General features: G+C 41.1%; 1 protein-coding gene across 3 annotated transcripts in view; it reads right to left on the reverse strand.

Annotated features, from left to right (window-relative positions):
- Positions 1-1,600: 1,600 nt before the first annotated feature.
- The window catches only part of SV2B (synaptic vesicle glycoprotein 2B), a gene marked incomplete at both ends in the record, with an annotated part of 76,191 nt that continues 57,413 nt past the window's right edge, over positions 1,601-20,378 (reverse strand). For 2 of the 3 annotated variants that reach the window (XM_081227864.1, XM_081227866.1), the window contains 4 exons: positions 1,601-1,784; positions 5,073-5,232; positions 9,266-9,466; positions 12,765-12,898. In XM_081227864.1, coding sequence (XP_081083990.1) covers positions 1,601-1,784; positions 5,073-5,232; positions 9,266-9,466; positions 12,765-12,898 — 679 coding nt within the window. The remainder of the gene's footprint in view (positions 1,785-5,072; positions 5,233-9,265; positions 9,467-12,764; positions 12,899-20,378) is intronic. The other variant, XM_081227865.1, reaches the window with a different exon arrangement.

The following is a 20,378-nucleotide window of genomic DNA, read 5'->3' on the forward strand; positions in this document are numbered from 1 at the left end:
AAGTTTCTGGTAGAGAAAGTGTGGCACTTTACAGAATTGAGAGCATCGCAAATCAATTCAAAGAACTAGTTCTTGGTGACTGGTGTTCACCTGGCCTCAGCAAGTTCACCTCTGGTGGCAGGGGTTTACAGCTCACTGTTCCTTCCATGCAGGACAGTTCTGATGGGTTCTTTTTCTATGGAGTCAAGACTTCAGTCTATTACTGACCTTTGCCAAACAGTTTGTCCTGGGTTCCTCACCCCACCCCCACCCCTACCCCCATTCATGTTTCAAACTGGATCTCAGGAAAGTGTTCTCTTGGAACACTGAAGGTAAACATATGTGACATCCACTACACTCCCTAACTCCCATGCCAATGACTGCTTCAAAAACCCTGAACCGAGATATATCAGGTAGATTTTTCATTGGACCTGACCATTATAACAAATACAGATTGTGTTTTACTGCTAAGTTTACACTTTGAAGATCAGTGGCTACACTTCCCCATCCCTCCCTCAATCCCCCATGTGGTCCACCGTGTTTTAATCTCGCCTACAAAGAGGGTGCCAGAGGTCACGGAAGACTTCCTGTATTTCTTCTGGGTGAGCAGCAATGTCAAATGCCAGGATGGAAGATGGTGAGTTTGTGTTTCACCAGTGATCTGTGTAAGAAAGGAAAGTAACTCCTCCCCCCACATGAAGAAAACTGCCTGGATGAAAGGAACTGTACAACATGAGTTTGCTAAGTGCATCCTCTCAACAGCAAGTTAAATGGCTGTAAGAAGTTGTGCTTGCATTTCATTCCATCAGCCCCAATTTCCTGGAAACTCAAACACCAAGTCCTCTCAAAATATGGCTAAATGCTAGCAAATATTTGCAGATATCATTTCTGCAAATGAAACCCAAAGACAGTTATGTACAAAGTTAGTTTACAGAATACCTATCCCATTAAGTTTCTTTGATGAGATCAAAATAGGAATAAATATTATTCTTAAATTCACCACCTAATCATCATTAGGAAAACTTAGGACCCTTGGAGGGGGTAAAGTAGATTTCTACAGATATTACTCACATATTTGGTTTTCTATATCAGAGTATCTTCGATGCTATTGTGCCAATTTTCAACTGGAAACTATGATAAGTAATACTTTAAATGCAAAAATATATGTATCCTGTACTTCAGTATTCATATGATGACTCAACTTCCCCGCCAAGTCAATTTGTCAGGTCCTTGGGCTCCAAGGAACTTTATGGAGGACATTGAGTGTTTCTCAAATTCATTTTGAAATGAATGGAAAAAGTCCTTGCACCTCACTTGTGGAAATACCCCTTATTTAGTTTGGAGGGCATGATCCCTCCTCCCTCACCTTGGGCTGGGGACACCATTAGCCAAGCACACAGTTCTGGGACTCTAAGGGAGGACAGCTCAGGACACCCTCAAATCAGTCACCTGAGTTACAAACATATAGACAGCTGAAATGGGTGCTAGACTAGGGGTCACAAATTCAACTTCTCCTCCTGTGCTATCCAGGTGTCCTCTGGACAGTGATGGACAGGAAGTGTAGGTGCAGTTAAGGTTCCTGGACGAGGTTCTTCCAACATTTCCTTTCCCCATATGTTGTTCACATCAGGACCTGTTCTCGAGTCTCTGGCAGTCGAAGAGCAATCAGGCCACCCCCAACAAGAGAAGTAGCAGCCAGAAGGATGGGGACCACTTTGGTGATCCCAACAAAAGAAGCAAAGATGGTGTTTCCCAAGATGGCGCCAAATTTGCATAATCCATTGAGGATGCCAAAGGCTGTTGCCCTGTAAAAGAAGAAAGTAAATCATTCTGGGAGATGCAAACTAGACCTCCTTAGATATGTGGGACTGGGTTCTTTCTTTCCCTTGTTAAAGAAGTATGGTGAAGGTGTGGGAGGGAATTTTTTTCCTAAATGTAAAAGTAACACATTCTTATTTTAGAAATTTGGAAGTACAGAATAACATAAAGATGCAAGAATATATAACTTCACCACTGAAAGTAATCACCATTATTAACATTTTGGAGTATCTCCTTCCCCAACTTGAAAGAATGAAGAAGGATGAAGCAGAAAGTGCAAGTGTTCCCCATTAATAACACTTCGACCCTCTTGTGGCAGAGACTGTTAGTTCTCCCTAAATAGCATTTCTCCAAATGTAAGACTACATTTCCCAGATTTCCTTGTTTCTGAGTCTGGCCATGTGACTAAGTTTAGGCCAATGGGATGTAAGTACTCCCAGCAGCTCCTGAGAAACTCCCTTAAGAGATGTCAAGAGTGGTCCTTTTTGCTCTCTTCTTTTATCCTTTTTCCTCCCATCCTGCTTCCTGGAATATAAATGGTCTCATCTTGGACCATGGCTGAGGTCATGAAAGAGGAAAAAGAAGATAAAAAGAGCCTTTAGTGCCTATCTCCTAAGTGTGCAGTTATTTGGGGTCTGTGTCACCCATGGCAGAAGCTAATCTTAATTGTTATTAATCACACTTCCCAGTGATAACTACCGTTAACCATCAATCCTTTTCTGACTCCATCTATATAAAGAGACAATATTCCCAGCACTAGTCCTCCTCAGATTAAGCAAAATATCTCTATTTAACACCACTAGTTTATGAAGAATATGGCTATATTTTTGTACTTTAAATTCTTTTTACATTTTTTTCTATAACTATACTACACTATACCTTTATCCATTTTCACCAGCTCCAATCCCAATCCTTTTGTTTTCTGAATTTTCTTAGATATTTTCACATGTGTATTTTTCCAAATAAACTTTAGACTAATTTTTTCAAGTTCCCAGAGTGTGGAAAAATCTCATGGAGTTTTGAATGGACTCTCTAAAAACTAAAGAATACTTGACATTTTTGTAAGATTAAACCTTCGTAGAATTCAGTAAGCTATATCTTGACATATTGTTGAGTCTTCTTTTATATCTCTCAGTAAAGCTTTATGGTTTTCTTCACATAAGTGTTTCACCTTTCTCATCAAATTGATTCCTATATATTTTTATGATTTCTTCTATTATTAGATGGATTTCAATTTTAATTTTTTGATATATTTTAAAATCTATAAATTATTAAATTAGTTTTATTATTGACCACCTTACCAAATTATTTTATTGTTTCTGGTAGTCTCTTTAATTCTCTTAGGTTTCCTGGATTTAAAATCACATACCATGAAATAATGATAACTTTTCCTCCTCTTATTTTTTGTAAAACTTAGAAGTTCTTTGATTCACAGAAAAGGCTCCAAGTTCACTATTCTGTGCTTTTCCATAGTTACCTCTATCCCAATACCTCTGTCATCAATCTTGGGAATATCATTAAGATTTGATGCAGAATTGCATTTACCTGGCTTCCACACCACTTCCCATTCCTTTCTGGCCAAAGAGCCACTTACCTGCTGTCCTGAAAAGTCCCCCTCCAAGAGGAGAAATAACTGCTAAGCAATGGCCTTGACCCTATGCCTTTAAACCAGGCCTCTTCCCATAGGGCATGCACAAAATAAAAGGAAACCCTGGGCATCCCTGCCCCATTCTCCACAAATGCCCTAGACCATCATGCCTCATACCCACCTTTATTTCTGCCCCACCCTTTGTTTGTCTAGTTCTGCACCTTTTCACTTCATTTCCCATTGGCAGGCCTGTTCTCACCTCCCTTTGGATCGCACGATACATGTGGTTTAGCTCCAGTTCTTCTCTCCTGGACAAGGACTGCCCTTATCCTTTGCATCTTGCCATCCACCCCACCGTATCAAGCCTTAGCCTTCCCACTTCTGGCCTATGCCAGCACCCAGGCAGGATAAACTCAATAACCTAAAAGACATTTAGTCCATGGAACACCAAGAAGACCAAGATGTGGCCATCATCAAAAAATCTACAAACAATAAATGCTGGAGTGGGTGTGGGGAAAAGGGAACCCTCTTGCACTGTTGGTGGGAATGTAAATTGATACAGCCACTATGGAGAACAGTATGGAGGTTCCTTAAAAAACTAAAAATAGAACTACTATATGACCCAGCAATCCCACTACTGGGCATATACCCTGAGAAAACCATAATTCAAAAAGAGTCATGTACCACAGTGTTCATTGCAGCACTATTTACAATAGCCAGGACATGGAAGCAACCTAAGTGTCCATCGACAGATGAATGGATAAAGAAGACGTGGCACATATATACAATGGAATATTCCTCAGCCATAAAGAGAAATGAAATTGATTTATTTGTAGTGAGGTGGATGGACCTAGAGTCTGTCATACAGAGTGAAGTCAGAAAGAGAAAAACAAATACCATATGCTAACACATATATATGGAATCTAAAAAAAAAACATGGTTCTGATGCACCTAGGGGCAGGACAGGAATAAAGACGCAGATGTAGAGAATGGATTTGAGGACATGGGAAGGGGGAAGGGTAAGCTGGGATGAAGTGAGAGGGTGGCATGGACATATATACACTACCAAATGTAAAACAGATAGCTAGTGGGAAGCAGCCGCATAGCACAGGGAGATCAGCTCGGTGCTTTCCAACTACCTAGAGGGGTGGGATAAGGAAGATGGGAGGGGGACGCAAGAGGGAGGGGATATGGGGATATACCTATGCATGTAGCTAATTCACTTTGTGATACAGCAGAAACTAACACACCATTGTAAAGCAATTATACTCCAATAAAGATGTTAAAACAAAAAACAAACACCCTAAATGCAATGTGGTATATTGGGTTGGATCCTGAAACAGAGAAAAAAAGAACATTAGTGGAAGAACTGGTGAAAACCAAATAAAGTCAGAGTCTAATAATGTACCAATGTTAACCTCTTAGTTTTGACAAATGTACCATAGTTATGTAAGATGTTAATATTAAGGGAAGCTAGGTGAAGTGTACGCAGAAACGTTCTGTACTATATTTGGAACCTTTCTGTAAGCTTAAAATTATTCCAAAATAAAATGTTTACTTAAAAAAATGGAAAAAAGAAAAAGAAGAAGAAAACCAAGATGACCGTAGTGGAGGATCTTGGGGCAGATGGACTTCTGGCCAAAGAAGTCCAAGAAAGTCCCAGAGGAAAGCCCAGAGAGGAACTGACCTCTGGTTGGTGGGATACAGCTCCACCGTGATCACATCCAGAGCATTCCAGGCAGCAATGCTTGTCCCACAGAACAGGCACTGCCAGCCAATCATCGCCGACTCACTGTTGCCAAAAAATAGGAAGAAGCAGCAGACAGCTGAGATGAGCATGGAGCCACCTGCAGAGGGAGATCAGGGCACAAAGAAACATGAAGCCCGTGGCAGACAACACCTGAAAAAACAGATTCATCTCTACACAAAGAAAGATGTGGACCCCATACATGGTACCCCAGCCATGGGATTAGAGACTTCTATGTGGGTTATATCACCAGAATTAGCCTCAAGGAAGCAGTTCGAAAACCTCACCCTGTGGTGCTGTCCAGCTCAGAATAACTGAGAACAAGGCGGAGAGTGTGAGTATTAGTAGAGAATTTATTATGCTCCAGACATTGTTCTAAGGTGCCCGAGATACATCATTATCAAAAGACTCTACTCTCATGGAGCTCATGTTCCACTGAGAACACAGCTGCAAACGGGCAACAGAAGAACACCCGATCAAGGGCCATGCTGCTTATTTTCACGTATGCCCATCTCCACCCTAGATATCTGAGTTGCCCTTCTCAGCTCTGCTCTGTGCCCGGGAAGCTAACCCCCGTGGACTGCATACCTGGAGTTTCCTTGTCAGTTGTGAGGAGAAAGGGCTTGGAATACTTCTTCCTAATTCCCATCCTGCTTTATAAGCCCTTTATTGGCAAAGGCTGCTTCCCCCCAGGATGACAGTTCCTCCCGGACACCGCCTGCTCCTTAGTTCCAGCTCTCCCTGGGCTCGGTTACTACTGTTTTCTCCCTTTGTCCCTGCAGCCCTGGAGGCAGAGCCTGCTGCCCACTTTTGCTAGTATCTGGGTGTCTCATCTGCCTCATTTGTTCCCATAGCCCTGCCCACACCTCTAAAACCTGCCCCATCATACAGTCTCTTCCCTAGAACTCTCAGGGGGTAAATTCCTTTTCCCACCAGGACCCTGGGTGATACAGCTAATGATAAGAGATCCCACTGAAAGAAAGCTATGTCAAATCCTACTGAAATCCAATACGTCCAGCCCAGAAGAGCTTGGGAAGCCTGGAGTGAGTGCAGGGCACAGATCAAGAGGATGTCTGGAAATGCGGTGGGACTAGTTAGCAGAAAGGAAGGAAGAAAGCAGGTCCCAAACAACCAGCTAGGAAACAGAGCAAGAGTCCCACCCAGGCATCAGAACCCTGGAGGAGGGAGGTCTTCAGGTTGCCAGGAAACCAGAAGGCTGGTCTGGCCTCACCCACAAGTGCCTCCCTGGGGGGCCTCCACCTGCAGTCTCACCCTCAGACCTGGAGTTGCCTGCTGAAGAGCTGGGGAATGGTAACTGTCTGCTTTATTTCTATTGATTCTGAGAAGGGCTAGGGCTGTGACTGGGTAGCCTGGTAGCCTCTTTCCAACAGCAAGGAGAGAACTAGAATGGGAGGAGACTGGCATCTACTGGACCACAAGTGCCCTGAGAACTGTATCATCAACATGCATGCACCCCTCAAAGTGGCCAGCCATGGGGCTTGGCGTACAATGTTTGTTGAATACAAAATATTATCATCAAATAAATTCAGTGATAGGGAACTGACCCCTTAACTATGTTAGGTCTTCCCATTATAGGTCCCTCTGGTGCCCAGTTCTTCCACTCTCATCATTAGTTCTTATTCCCCTTGTGATGGAGAGGCCTGAGGTCAAATCCCAGCTCCCCCTGTGTGATCTTGAGTGAGTCAATTAACCTCCCTGGGCTGTCTCACTCTCCCCATCACAGGGCTATGGTGAGGGTTAAATATGCTAATGTTTACAAAACGTTTGGGAAAAAACCTGACCTATAATAAGCACTTCCTAAGTGTTAGTTAAATGAAATTTCTAGTTTACATCTGTCTCTCCCAATAGATCATTTTTTCCTTAAGCACAAGGATGCTGTCTGTGTCAATTATTGCTGTATTCCCATTGCCAACCATACAGCCTGGCGGAGAATTATGCTGCATAAATTAATGTTTATTGAATGAATAAATGAAGAGTAACAGGCTCATCAGCAAAACTTTCTTCTCTGCTGTTAACAAGGCACCACTTCTGCCCAGGAAAGGGCACAGCAGCAGAGAAAGCAGGACAAATGATTATCCAGCAGACTCGATAGGGGATTTGTCTAAGGGTCATGGGAGAGGCAGTTTCAAAACAGGTCACCCACATCTCATTGTGACATTTATTGAGCACCTAGTATTTACTGGGCCCTGAGAATATCGCAGTTGATGCACTGTATGCCAGACCTTTTACTAAAGATACAAAGGGGGCACTGTCCGAGCTTTTAACAATCTGGCTCAGAAACAAAATACGGGCATTAATAAAAAAAAGTAAGATATAAAGAATAGTAAATATTAGTTCCAGATATCCAGTTTGGGGGTTACGGCTCTATTTAGCATTAGAGAAATCAATTTTTATCTGGGATACATTCATGATGACAAGAAGGGCTTCAATGGCAAAGAAGAGGATGTCCACTCTCTCCCTGTCCTGCCTGCTCCCTGCGCCCTGCCCTCCCTCTGTCCCTGGTCGAGGGGGGCCATCCATTCTTCTTCACAGATGCACCCACCCCACCCTTCATCGACCCTCATCTCCCAAGAACTTCCTCAGCTACTCCAGGACTTGACCACAGAATTCACTGTTCAACCCTGGGACTTAAAAGACCAGAGACAGGAATTTACTTTCTGCTATGAAGATTGCTCTTTTCTCCTCCAAAATTGTTGTGTTTTTTTCCCATAAAAATAGGCTTGTCAGAGCTGCTCCAAGTGATTTAGTTCAAGTGCCAAGTAAAACTGTTTGGGTTCGGTCACCTGCTTTTCTTCTCTACGTTGATTAGACAGGTTGGAGAGACTGCTCCAAACACACTATTTGTCTAGCTCATTACATATTAATATTTCCAAAGTAAAAACAAAAAACAAAAAAAGGGCCAGTGACAGAATGGCAGAAGTGTCACACATCTACTCTCACACTCTTTGTCTCACTGGAGCAAACAGAGGTATTATTTTAACCATCGTGCTTCCAACTCATCTAGGAAAGAGGTCATCTTCGTTGGCTCAGGTCAGTCCCACAGCATTACTAAGTGGCAACTCAGTGGCAGGCACCGTGCTGGGCACGAGTGTCACAGAAGTTAATAAGCCACCGTCTTCCGTCATCAGGTTTCAGGTCTAACCAGGGCATTGCCGCTAACAGGGGCCACAGCTCAATATGCCATGCCTGAGAGATGACCGTCCTCACCACATGATTAAAAAGCAGAAATCACAGGCATGTCTTGGGCTCATCACTCTAAATATTCATGCTACTACTTATTGACAAAATGATTATGTGATTTATCTTGTTTCCTCTGAGCTTTGCTGCTAGGATCTTGGAATTGATTTTTCCTGATCAGCTATATCCCTGGGGCAGAACTCATGGCATGTTTATTAGCATACTGTCTGCTTCCCTTTTCTTGGCCTTGACTCATATTCTAATGGGTGTACATTTTCCCTGGCCCTGGGTGTATATATTTTGTTTCTTGTTCACTATGCCTGGCATGTGTTTCAGTAACAAACTGCTGAATGAAGCAAGGCAGACATGAGAACCTGCAATGCACCAAGCACTATGAGATGCTTTGGGTACATTATGCTCAATCTTCACAAACCTCTACCAGCTCATTATAGGTCTCCTTATCTATAAGATAAGTCCCAGAGACGTAAAGGAACGTGTCCAAGGTCAAACAGCCTTTAGGTGATAGGATTCCAACATGAGCCTATCCAACTCCAAAGCCCAAAATGTTATCAATATTAAATAATAATAAGTAATAGGATTTATTTTAAATCATCAAGTGAAACCAATGTTCATTTAAGAGCATTTTACAGAGTGGGTAGAGCGGATGTATTTAATATCCTATTGAAGTGCTAATAAAATAAGTAACTATCACAGAATTGCTGAGTCAGGAAATGAAGATGTGTCCCTGGCATGGACCAGACCTCCACGGGGCCCTGGGGTTTTGCAGATGTGCCTCCTTGGTTCTACACCAGCAAATTCCATCTTACCTGTGTGGTTTCCTGTGTGAGATTTAAGAAAAATTCCACTGCTCTCATACACTTTAAGCCACTGCCTTAGCCCACTAGAGCACGAACGTGGCATCCCTAACAACTCACCAATCATCTTGAGCCTTCCGACTCTATCCATGAGAAGGGCAGATATGATGTTCCCAGGCAAGACAGACAGACTGCCAAGGAAGCTGACGAGGTAAATCAAGAAGTCATTATCTTGCTCTAAGTCCATGTGGCAGCCCTCCTTCTGCTCCAGAAAGGTGACGTTGATAAAATGACAGTTGATGAACTTATGCTGGTAGAGGTCTGCATAGAGAAGGAAACGTTTGGTTCACATGAAATGGAGGTAGGCTGGGGAGATTTGGGGCAGAAACAGGGATAAAGCTATGCCCCTTCCTTGGGCAGGTGGCACCGCCCCCTGGCAATCAGACAGTCTCAAAATCCAGGTGATGCATGGCCGGGTATGGATGAAGTAGGAAACCTTTAAAAATGTAACGACCTGTTCAAGTTCCTATAAGCAAGGGGAAATGAACATTCACTGAGGGACATGTTTAAGTACAGCATCTTTCAAGCCAGATAATAGTTCTCTTTGTATCAAAAAGATGACATTGAGGGCCACCGTACCTGGGCTACTCCTCTGAGGCTACCCAGTGTATACGAGGGAAATGGCCAGAGAATCAGATCCAGATTGAGTCAATCACTCCAAAGCCCATGCAGAAACCTGAACATGCTTCAGAATAAAAACCATTTGCTCCTTGGTTGTGGAGGAGGGAAAGAGATGACTAAGTAGAGTACAGTGGATTTTTAGGGCAGTAAAAACACTCTGTATGATATTATGATGATGGCTCTTATCCATGTGTCCAAGCCCATAGAATGTACAACAGCAAGAATAAAGCTTAGGGCTTCCCTGGTGGTGCAGTGGTTAAGAATCCGCCTGCCAAGGCAGGGGACATGGGTTCGAGCCCTGGTCTGGGAAGATCCCACATGTCACGGAGCAACTAAGCCCGTGCGCCACACCTAGAGCCTGCAAGCCACAACTGCTGAGCCCATGTGCCACAATTACTGAAGCCCACGCGCCTAGAGCCTGTGCTCCACAACAAAGAGAAGCCACCGCAATGAGAAGCTTGCGCACCTCAACGAAGACTAGCCTCCACTCGCAGCAACTAGAGAAAGCTAGTTTGGGTAATGATGATGCGTAGGTTCATTAATTATAACAAATGTACCGCTCTGGTGGGGGATGATGATAATGGGGGAGGCTATGGCATGGGAGCAGGAGGCATATGGAAATCCCTGTATCTTTCTTCCAATTTTGTTGTGAACCTAAAACTACTCTAAGAAAATAAAGTCTTAAAAAATAATAATAACCATTTGCTTCGGAACCAGTTCCATGTTTTTTGATACCTTCTAACATCAGCTATTCTAGCAAAAAGGTCACTATATAGGCTCTCAGGAAACCTAGGTTTGGGAACTGGCTCTGTGGCTGACCCGCTTTAACCTCCCTGAGCTTCTACCTATGAAGTTAGAGGAAAACACCTAATGATCTCCACTGCTTCCCAGCTCTGACACTTCATGACTGCAAGTGTTTGCAAAAGACCTCAATAGACATTTCTCCAAAGAAGATATACAGATTGCCAACAAACACACGAAAGGATGCTCAACATCACTAATCATTAGAGAAATGCAAATCAAAACCACAATGAGGTATCACCTCACACCAGTTAGAATGGGCATCATCAAAATATCTAGAAACAACAAACGCTGGAGAGGGTGTGGAGAAAAGGGAACCCTCTTGCACTGTTGGTGGGAATGGAAATTGATGCAGCCACTATGGAAAACAGTATGGAGGTTCCTTTAAAAACTAAAAATAGAATTACCATATGACCCAGCAATCCCACTCCTGGGCATATACCCAGAGAAAACCACAATTCAAAAAGTGTCATGTACCACAATGTTCACTGCAGCTCTATTTACAATAGCCAGGACATGGAAGCAACCTAAGTGTCCATCGACAGATGAATGGATAAAGAAGATGTGGCACATATATACAATGGAATATTACTCAGCCATAAAAAGGAACGAAATTGGGTCATTTGTTGAGACGTGGATGGTTCTAGAGACTGTCATACAGAGTGAAGTAAGCCATAAAGAGAAAAACAAATATCGTATGTTAATGCATATACATGGAATCTTAAAAAATGGTACAGATGAACTTATTTGTAGAGCATAGATGTAGAGGACAGACATGTGGACACAGGGGGGAAGGGGAGGGTGGGACAAATTGGGAGATTGGGTTTGACATAAATACACTACCATGTGTAAAATAGATAGCTAGTGGGAACCTGCTGTAGAGCACAGGGAGCTCAGCTCAGTGCTCTGTGATGACCTAGATGGGGGGAAAGTTGAGGAGGGAGGTCCAAGAGGGAGTGGATATAGGTATGCATATAGCTGATTCACTTCCTTGTACAGTAGAAACTAACACAACATTGTAAAGCAATTTTACTCAAATAAAATAAAATAAAAAGAGTGTTCAAGCAAAGAGGCATCAATGAAACTTGAAAAAGAAAATAAAAGATATGCCAAAGAGTAAATGTATAGAACTCACTAATATTTTTTTAAGTTCAGGCTAAACATAAATTAGGAAGATAAATCCCATAATTGACTATTTAAAGACCAAGGGATATTTAGAGACCAGATATTGAACCTTTCGAGGCTGATATCATGGAGGAAAAAGATGTTCTTGCATAAACTGTGCCTTGGTGCCAATGCCAGGGAGAAAGCATTGATCTGGACATAATGCAAGTATCTCAGTGGAAAGCTCACAGACTTCAGAGCTAAACAAATTAAGAGATGAATCAAAGTTCCTCCAACTTGCTAGCTGTGGCTTTGGACAAGTTGCTTAAGCCCCTGTTTCCTTAGTTGTAAGATGGGAATGATAGTACATTTCTTACTTGAGGCAATATTGGTGAAGCCCCTGGTAAAACTCAATTAGTTTCCTTATAACCCAACTCCACTTGGTATTAATTTATAATGAGAGCAGTAAAAATAATGAGGAGAGAGTGGTGGAATTTTGTGATTTTTTTTAATCATGGAAATCTGAAATGGTGTAATTTTAAAATATTCTTATCATCTCACTTCACGCACGAAGCTTGGAAAGATGCAGTTTTCCCTTTTCATTTATTATTGTGAGAACATATGTCTTGAATTTTGTTTCAAATTATGCTAGGTCTTCAAGAATGCACTCCAGGTATAAAATGCAGCCCTCCTGGAATGCTGTTTTTTTCTTTTTTTTTTTTTTAAATCTGGGTCATACTTTGTTCCCACCAAAGATCCTTAGTATATAGCATCAGTCTCGTTGAGATCAGAACACTTGTCCAGTACTTTTGTTTCCATTTTACATGTGATCAAACTGAGACACAGATAAACTAAATGCCTTGGTAAAGGCTGTGCAACTCTTTGTTGCACAAAGAAGCCCCAACGTGGGGCTGGAACCCATTTCTCCACATGAAGACTCAGCATGCATATCTGTGAATACTTTATTACTCCTAAAGCTTATGACTGAGCAGTTTGATTCTAGACAATAAGCCCACCCTGTTCGTGCCCTTACCTGTGTTATAAAAGATGGTCGATTCAATGGTGCAGTTTTTGAAATAGGTATCAGTCGATGTAACGTCTTCAAAATAGCACTCGTCAAATAAAGTGTCCTCAAAGAGTACATGTTTAAAGTACATCTTTGTGAACCTGTGGGAAAAAATTAGCCCCTGAATGATTCATCCAGGAAAAAAAAAAGAGACTTGAGACTCAGATGGAAAACACAGAAAGGCAGAAAAAAGGAGAACTGCAAACCCAAAGGTGCTGGAATGTTATTTTCAACCCAGACTAGTTTCCCATTTCTTCACTGTGTGTTTATAAATGGGGAGGGGCCTCAGGACGGTGGAAGCTGATGTCTAGTCCAGGTACACAGCCTGTGGTTCCCATATGCAGGTTCATGGACCTCCTACATCAGAATCACAGAAATGTGAAATAGTGTGAAATGAAAATGTTAATAACATCTCACTTTAGGAGTTTTAAAAACATGAATATCCCTCAGATGGTCGTAGAAGGTTTAAAGGCAGTAGATGTGTGAGGGCCTCAGAATCTTTGTTGAACCAAAAAAAGTGGGGAAATGGGCACTTTCATCCACATTGTTGGTAGAACATAATTGGTGCAGCCTCTTTGGAGAGCAGTTTTGCAAAATTTAAAATGTATAATCCCTTTGACCTAGGAATACCACCTCTAACAATTCATCGTACACATATTTGCTCATGCATTCAAAGAGACACATTCACTGATCTTCATTGCAACATTGCTGATAACAGCAATGGATTACTAGATAGATAGATAGATAACAGATAGATAGATGATAGATAGATAGATACCATACAGTGGAATACCACATAGCCATTATAATTATTAGGTAGATCTATATGTCTTAATATGGAACCATCTTCAAGATATATTGTTAACTGAAAAAATTAAATACAATATGGTGTTTATTGCATGTGACCATTCATGTAAGAAAGGATATGGCACATATGCCTGTAAATGCATAGCATATACCTGGAGAGTGATGCAAGACACTGGCAGATGTGGTTGGCCCTGAGGAAGTACAATGGGGGTTGGGCATGAGATAAATGTAATTTTTTTCTTTATATCAAGTGTACATATACTTTTTTATTTAAAAATAAAAGTCAATAAGAGGTAAAACCCCTAGATGATTATGAGGTGCAGCCGCATTTAGGAGCTACTGCAAGACTCCAACTCCTACATAAACTTAAAAGAAAAGAACAATATTATATTTAAAAACATATACTGACATATATTAACATCATCCTCTATTGGTTATATTTACCAAGCTTGGTTAAACTTTTAAGCAAGAAACCTTTGGCTATGTCTTCATTTATGAAGAATTACAACCCATTCATTCATCTGTCTATTCATTTATTTAGATATTCAGTCTTCAGCAAATACTTACATAGCTTTAGGTGTTATGAGTACAGAGGGGAAAGACATGGTCCCTGCCCTCAAATCTAATGGGAAAAAAATAAGCAAACAGACAACTACAATTCAGTGGGAATCACAGTGACAAAGGTAGCACAGGGTGCTGAGAGTCATTGTTCCTCTTTACAGCCACCAGATCATTCAATCTATGACCACATGCAAAGGGCAGTGCCCCTTACCCTTTATGCTCTGTTGTGTTCTGCTGAGAACCCTAACCTAGAGCCACCTCTCATTAGCTTCTGCAAAAGGACCTCCCACCCAATAAGAAAGCCTGGACCAGTGCTTCTCAAAGAGAAGTCCCCAGACCCCTTGCATCAGAATAAAATGGGAGGATATTGTGAAAGATACAGTTTTCTACATTCCATCCTGGACTTCTTGAACTATGATCACCAGAGGAAGATGCCAGGTTATTATACTTTAGAAAATGTGAGAGTCACTAATCTAGGAAGCCAAATTGTTTTCAACAATTTTTCTTAGGGTTAAATTTGCTGCAGACTTTTAAACAGCAGCCTCCAAAAGTTATCACTGGACTCTTCATATTTCCATGGAAAAACTAATCAGTAAGCCTTTGTTACAGGAAGATGGCTGTGCTGTCAAAATTAATGTAATTTGTATGCTGAATGTATTTACTCAGGAAAGCTATTCCTGGAGACTGTCTCAGGTCTTTGCCCTTCTTAATATATCCTTCTCTTTAATACAGTAATAGGCTGGTGATGTGGCCTTCGGTGGTATTTTAATGTTCTACCAAAAGTGGGTGAGAAAGCAGAGCCATAAATCATAATAGGTCTGACACAGACAGACCTTAAAATGTATCTCCAAGTAAGTTATAAAAAGCCTAAGTTATAAAAAGCCAAAATTATAAAGGAAGAGATAAAAGGAGAAAGGGCCAAGGCATATTTTATGAGTCTTTTATATAAATCATCTCCTCCAATCTCTAATTTATATACTAAACTGGTCCAAGATTCTTCATTCAGGAGATTTCAAAGGCTGAAAGAAAAGTTAACAAAAGTATCTTGTGGAACTTTTCCTTTAAGGAAGCAGAAGCTATTGGCGAAAGAAATAAAAGAGTGGACTTAGGACAAGGCCATCTTGTATTTCCAAATGGTTGAAATATTATTTCATGGAGAAGCAGATGTATAGGATGGGAAATACTGGTGCTAATGTCAACCAAACAGACTCTCTAAGGACATATGTTCTTGTGCCTCAGAATAAAAGATTGATACCAAAGTTGAACAAGAACAGTATACGGGAAATATACACCAATCTCATGTAGATGCAAAAATCCTAAATAAAACATTAGTAGTTCTATGGATTTTAGCAAACGTATGATGAGATGTATCCATCGTTATGGTCTCATGCAGACTACTTTCACTGCCCTAAAAATCCTCTATGCTCTGCTTATTTATCCATCCCTCTCCCCTAACCTCTGACAGCCACTGATCTTCATAGTTTTGCCTTTTCCAGAATGTCATATAGTTGAAATTATACAGATGTAGCCTTTTTCAGAGTGGCTTCTTTCACTTAGGAATGTGCATTTCAGGTTCCTCAATGTCTTTTTATGGCCTGATAGCTTACTTCTTTGGCCCTGAATAATACTCCATGGTCAGTATGTACCACAGTTTATTTATCCATTCACCTACTCAAGGACATCTTGGATCATCACTGGATAATATGGTAGTTCTGGCAGAGGGTATATGGGAAATCTCTGTGTCTTCCTCCCAATTTTGCTGTGAACCTAAACTGTTCTAAAAATAGTCTTAACAAAATAATAAGTTGAAACCCAATTTGAAATATTTGCACAAGTTTTGTGTAAAAAATAAAAAATAAAGGACATGTACGTTGCCTCCAAGTTTTGGCAATTATGAATAAAACTGCTATAAACATCTAAACAAACAAACAAAAAATTAGTAAATCAAATTTGTCAATGTATTGATTGCCATTTTAAAAAATTCACACTGGGGGCTTCCCTGGTGGCGCAGTGGTTGAGAATCTGCCTGCCAATGCAGGGGACACGGGTTCGAGCCCTGGTTTGGAAAGATCCCACATGCCGCGGAGCAACTAAGCCCGTGAGCCACAACTACTGAGCCTGCGCATCTGGAGCCTGTGCTCCGCAACAAGAGAGGCCGCGACAGTGAGAGCCCCGTGCACCGCGATGAAGAGTGGCCCCCGCTCGCTGCAACTAGAGAAAGCCCTCACACAGAAACGAAGACCCAACACACCCAAAAGTAAATTAATTAATTAATTAATTAATTTTTTAAAAAAAATTCACACTGAATGATTAAGATATATCCCAGGAATCAAGTATGGTTGAATACTGAAAAAATATTATTTAAATATATCATATTAATAGGTCCAAAGAGAAAATAATATGATTATCATAATAGATGCAGAAAAACGTTTGACAGATTCAATACACTTTCATGATAAAAACTCTCAGCATACTTAAAACAATAAAGAATTTCCTTAACTTTATAAAGGAGGCCAATCAAAAACATACAGCAAATATCATACTTAAAAGGAAGACACCCAAAATGCCCCCACTGAAGTCAGGATACCCATTAGCATGGCTTCTATCCATCACCAAACCGGATGTCATAATCAGCACAATATTGTACATCAGCTACACCTCAATTAAAAATATTTAAAATAAAAGAAGTAAATAGCCTAAAAATAACAAAACTAGTTGAAACATGTAGGGTATGAGAATTATACATGCACATCTATAACCTAGTATGATATTTACCTAAAATTTAAAGCACACAAAAGAATGCTGTACAATGTTTACAGATACATAAATATATTGGAAAAGTATAAAAACACACATGAATGTAAAACACCAAATTTATGACCATGGTGATCATCACTCCTCAGAAGGAAGAAGAATAGCACCAAGAAGGGGAACTGAGTGAGTGATGTTTAATCTATATTAAAATCTGAAGTCAATGTAGCATAGTTTATGATTTTACAAAGCTAGGTGCTCTGAATAGGGTTGTTGGTGCTATTCTCTATTCTCCACATATTTGATATATTTCATGATGGAATAAAAAGGAAAAGAAAGGAGACAAAACAATTGTTATGGGCAGGTGATAGGCTGGTATAACAATAACAAGGGGAAACTATTAGAACTAATAAAAGAGCTCGGTTAGAGACAAAACAAACATCCCCAAATCAACAGGATTTCTATTGATCTGCAATAACCTGGGTAAATGTCTGATGGAGGAACAGCAATCCCATTTTCAGTAGCCAATTAGTTGTAAAATATTCAGGAAGAGGCTCTATAAGAACTATGCAGGATCTAGATTAAATTACAAAATTTTGCTGAGATATTTTATTAACTCTGAAGCCTGATGGACATTACATATCAATATTATGACTTTCAGATGTGGAATTAGAGGCTTAAACAGGTCGGTCAGAGGTGGCTCAGCTATTTACTGACCCATCAAGACTTGGAACCCAATTCCCTCAAGCCTTGTCTCCTTCCTCAGACCTGAAGCCAGAAGGTACATTTAAAACATTTCCCACCCTTGCCAGCTTCACAGAGATTTACTGTCCTGAAACACACCCACTGCAGATGAAGAAAATTCCTACTGATGCTCCACTAAAAAATGCTTTTAACAGTGTGGGTAGCATTTCATTGTGATGTGTGAAATCAACCTTCTCTCTTCTAGATAACGCATTTGCTTTCTTTCTCTCTGCTCTCCCAGCTAAAAGTAATCTTCCCGCATGTGTGATAGTCAATAAGGTAAATAATTTTATTTAAATTTTTAATCAGCAAAGTGTGGATAAAGTCTAAGGGGGAATACTGGTACGAATGGGGACAATGCCCCATCCAAGTTAAAGAACTTAAAGAATTGAACTCTCCTTTAACTCTCTCTTAAAGAATTAAAGAAGCTCAAGGTTTCCAAAGGCGGCATGTTTTCTAGTTTATGACCAGCAGATGGCAGCATAACTCAAGAAAAGAAACCAGGTTCAATTCCTTAGATTGGTTTCAGAAGTTCCTATTCTTTTTCCAAGGAGAAAAACACCATTTTCATTCAAATAAATTGCTGGGGTAAAAATTATGAGCTTCAAGTGACTGTGGTATCCCCTGGTTAAAAAATTGAATGACATATATATGACAAGTTAAAATGAACTCATTGCAACTTCTGAAGGAATTTATACTTTAATAATCACACAAAACCATTTGTATGAATTTGAAACACAGAAACATGGTAGAACATCTGTGTGTGCAGAATATTTACATCCACTCCCAGACAATCATTGGCCTGCTTATGCACTCGCAGACCTTTAACAATAACTATTGTTCCCTGGGGCCCTGTTTCCACAGATGAGACCACCGCCTTCCTCAAGCCTTAAGCTTTGGGAGGCTCGGATCTTTTAAAAGGACAGAGTGGAGCAGAAGTTCCCATTTTCTGTGTAGCTAAGTCTTAGAACTCCAAAACCTACTTTTAAAAATCATAACAGCTCTGGCATTGCAATTAACTTTTTAATGCAGAAAACACCATGTAAAACAGGGCCTTTGTAGGAATGCAGAGTTTCCCAGTGAGACGATATTTGTAGTTGTCAAGGGTACAGGATTGGAGTCCGAATGCATGAATTGGTGAGAGATATTTCTAATCTATTTACGTTAGCTGTGTGATTTGGGCAAGCAACTCAACCTCTCTAAGCTTGTTTCCCGACCTGTAAAAGAGAAAGCACATTTCTTGCCTCCTGGAGTTTTTGTGAGGATTAAACGAGATAATCTCTGAAAGGCACTTAAGGAAGCACCTGGCACACAAAAGGGTCATTACCATCGTTATTATTACTAACACCACAACAGAGTATCACTGAACATTGGAAACTTCATAGATGAGGTCTCTTTTAGTGACTTTGTCTCTGCAGGGAATAACAACATATCATGGGTGACATCTAGCCATCCATAATGTCCCTTAGTTTTCAACATTTCCAAAGTGTTCTAATAAAGAAGGGCAATATTTCTTCCTTGGCAATGCCAACGCAAGATCTCTGGGCTTATATTGAAGAACCCTGATGGTGAGAAATCCTGGGGAGAATTGCCATCCACCAACCACTAGCCTTCGAGCTGCCATCCCTGGAGTGGCCACTCTCAGCAGATTCCAGGAACCAAAGTGTCCCCAAAGAAAGCATGTGCATACATGGGCATGTGAAGGTGGAGATGTTTGTGACTGAGCCTTGGCATTTTAAAAAATCATCTGAAAATCTGAATTCCATGTCCACGGATAGTCGGTCCTAAGTTTCCTGCCCCAAAGGACTTATATTTGTAGAAATAACATTCCCCTTTTCGTGTCACACTTTCTTTCTCATCCTAAATAACAGTGAACATTTGCTAAGGTCTGGCCGGTAAGAACATATGGACTAGACTGCCCAAGCCACCTTCCTTGAACTTCACCCAGACATACACTTCTTTCTCACAGTCATGGGCATGGCCACTTAGACACACTGGTGGTGCAGGCTGGGGAAGTAGAACCAAGTCAGAGGAGAATATTCATGGTGATAATTCTTACACAGACACATTAACTTGGGGGCAGTTTATACCACTGACACTGGGCTGTGGTGTTTCTGGTGTATCATGCCCTCGCCTGACCCAGTGAACTTGCTAAGGATAATTCAAGAAGGGAAACAGCAGAGGTGAAAATGCTGAGTTTAGTGGAGCATGTGGCCTGGAGGAAACTCTGTCCTGCCCTGACCCATTTGGGGCCTTCAGAGGGCAACCTCAAAGAGGTGTTCTTAAAGCCCAACAGGCTGGACTATCCATCTCAGTGTCCCAGGAGTAGGAAGAGGAGGAGTCAAACAGATTGAGGAGGATGTGGGCAGGACTTTTCTAACACTCCACTCATTTTTGCCCCAAAGCACAACATTCTTGATGACAGTGGGCCATGCCAATTGACACTTGGAGGTAATGTTAGGCTAAAGAATAACAAAAGATAGTGTTATATTGGCCTCTGGATTTGCTTCTGAAGAAGCATCCAGAATCAAAGAAAAAGCTCAACAGTCAGGCTATGAGTTGGTACAGGACCTCACTGGTGAGAGCTCTGGGACCTCTCTCTAGGCAGGCATCATTGAGGGGCTCTCTGCGCATCACCATTAAAGATGCGAGGTCTCAGGAGAGATGATTTGGTTGACCCTCCTTGGATGAATCAACCTTAGCCAGGATGACAGGGGA

Source organism: Mesoplodon bidens, assembly GCF_964165515.1.
Source record: "Mesoplodon bidens genome assembly, chromosome: 3".
NCBI classification, from domain to species: Eukaryota; Metazoa; Chordata; class Mammalia; order Artiodactyla; family Ziphiidae; genus Mesoplodon; species Mesoplodon bidens.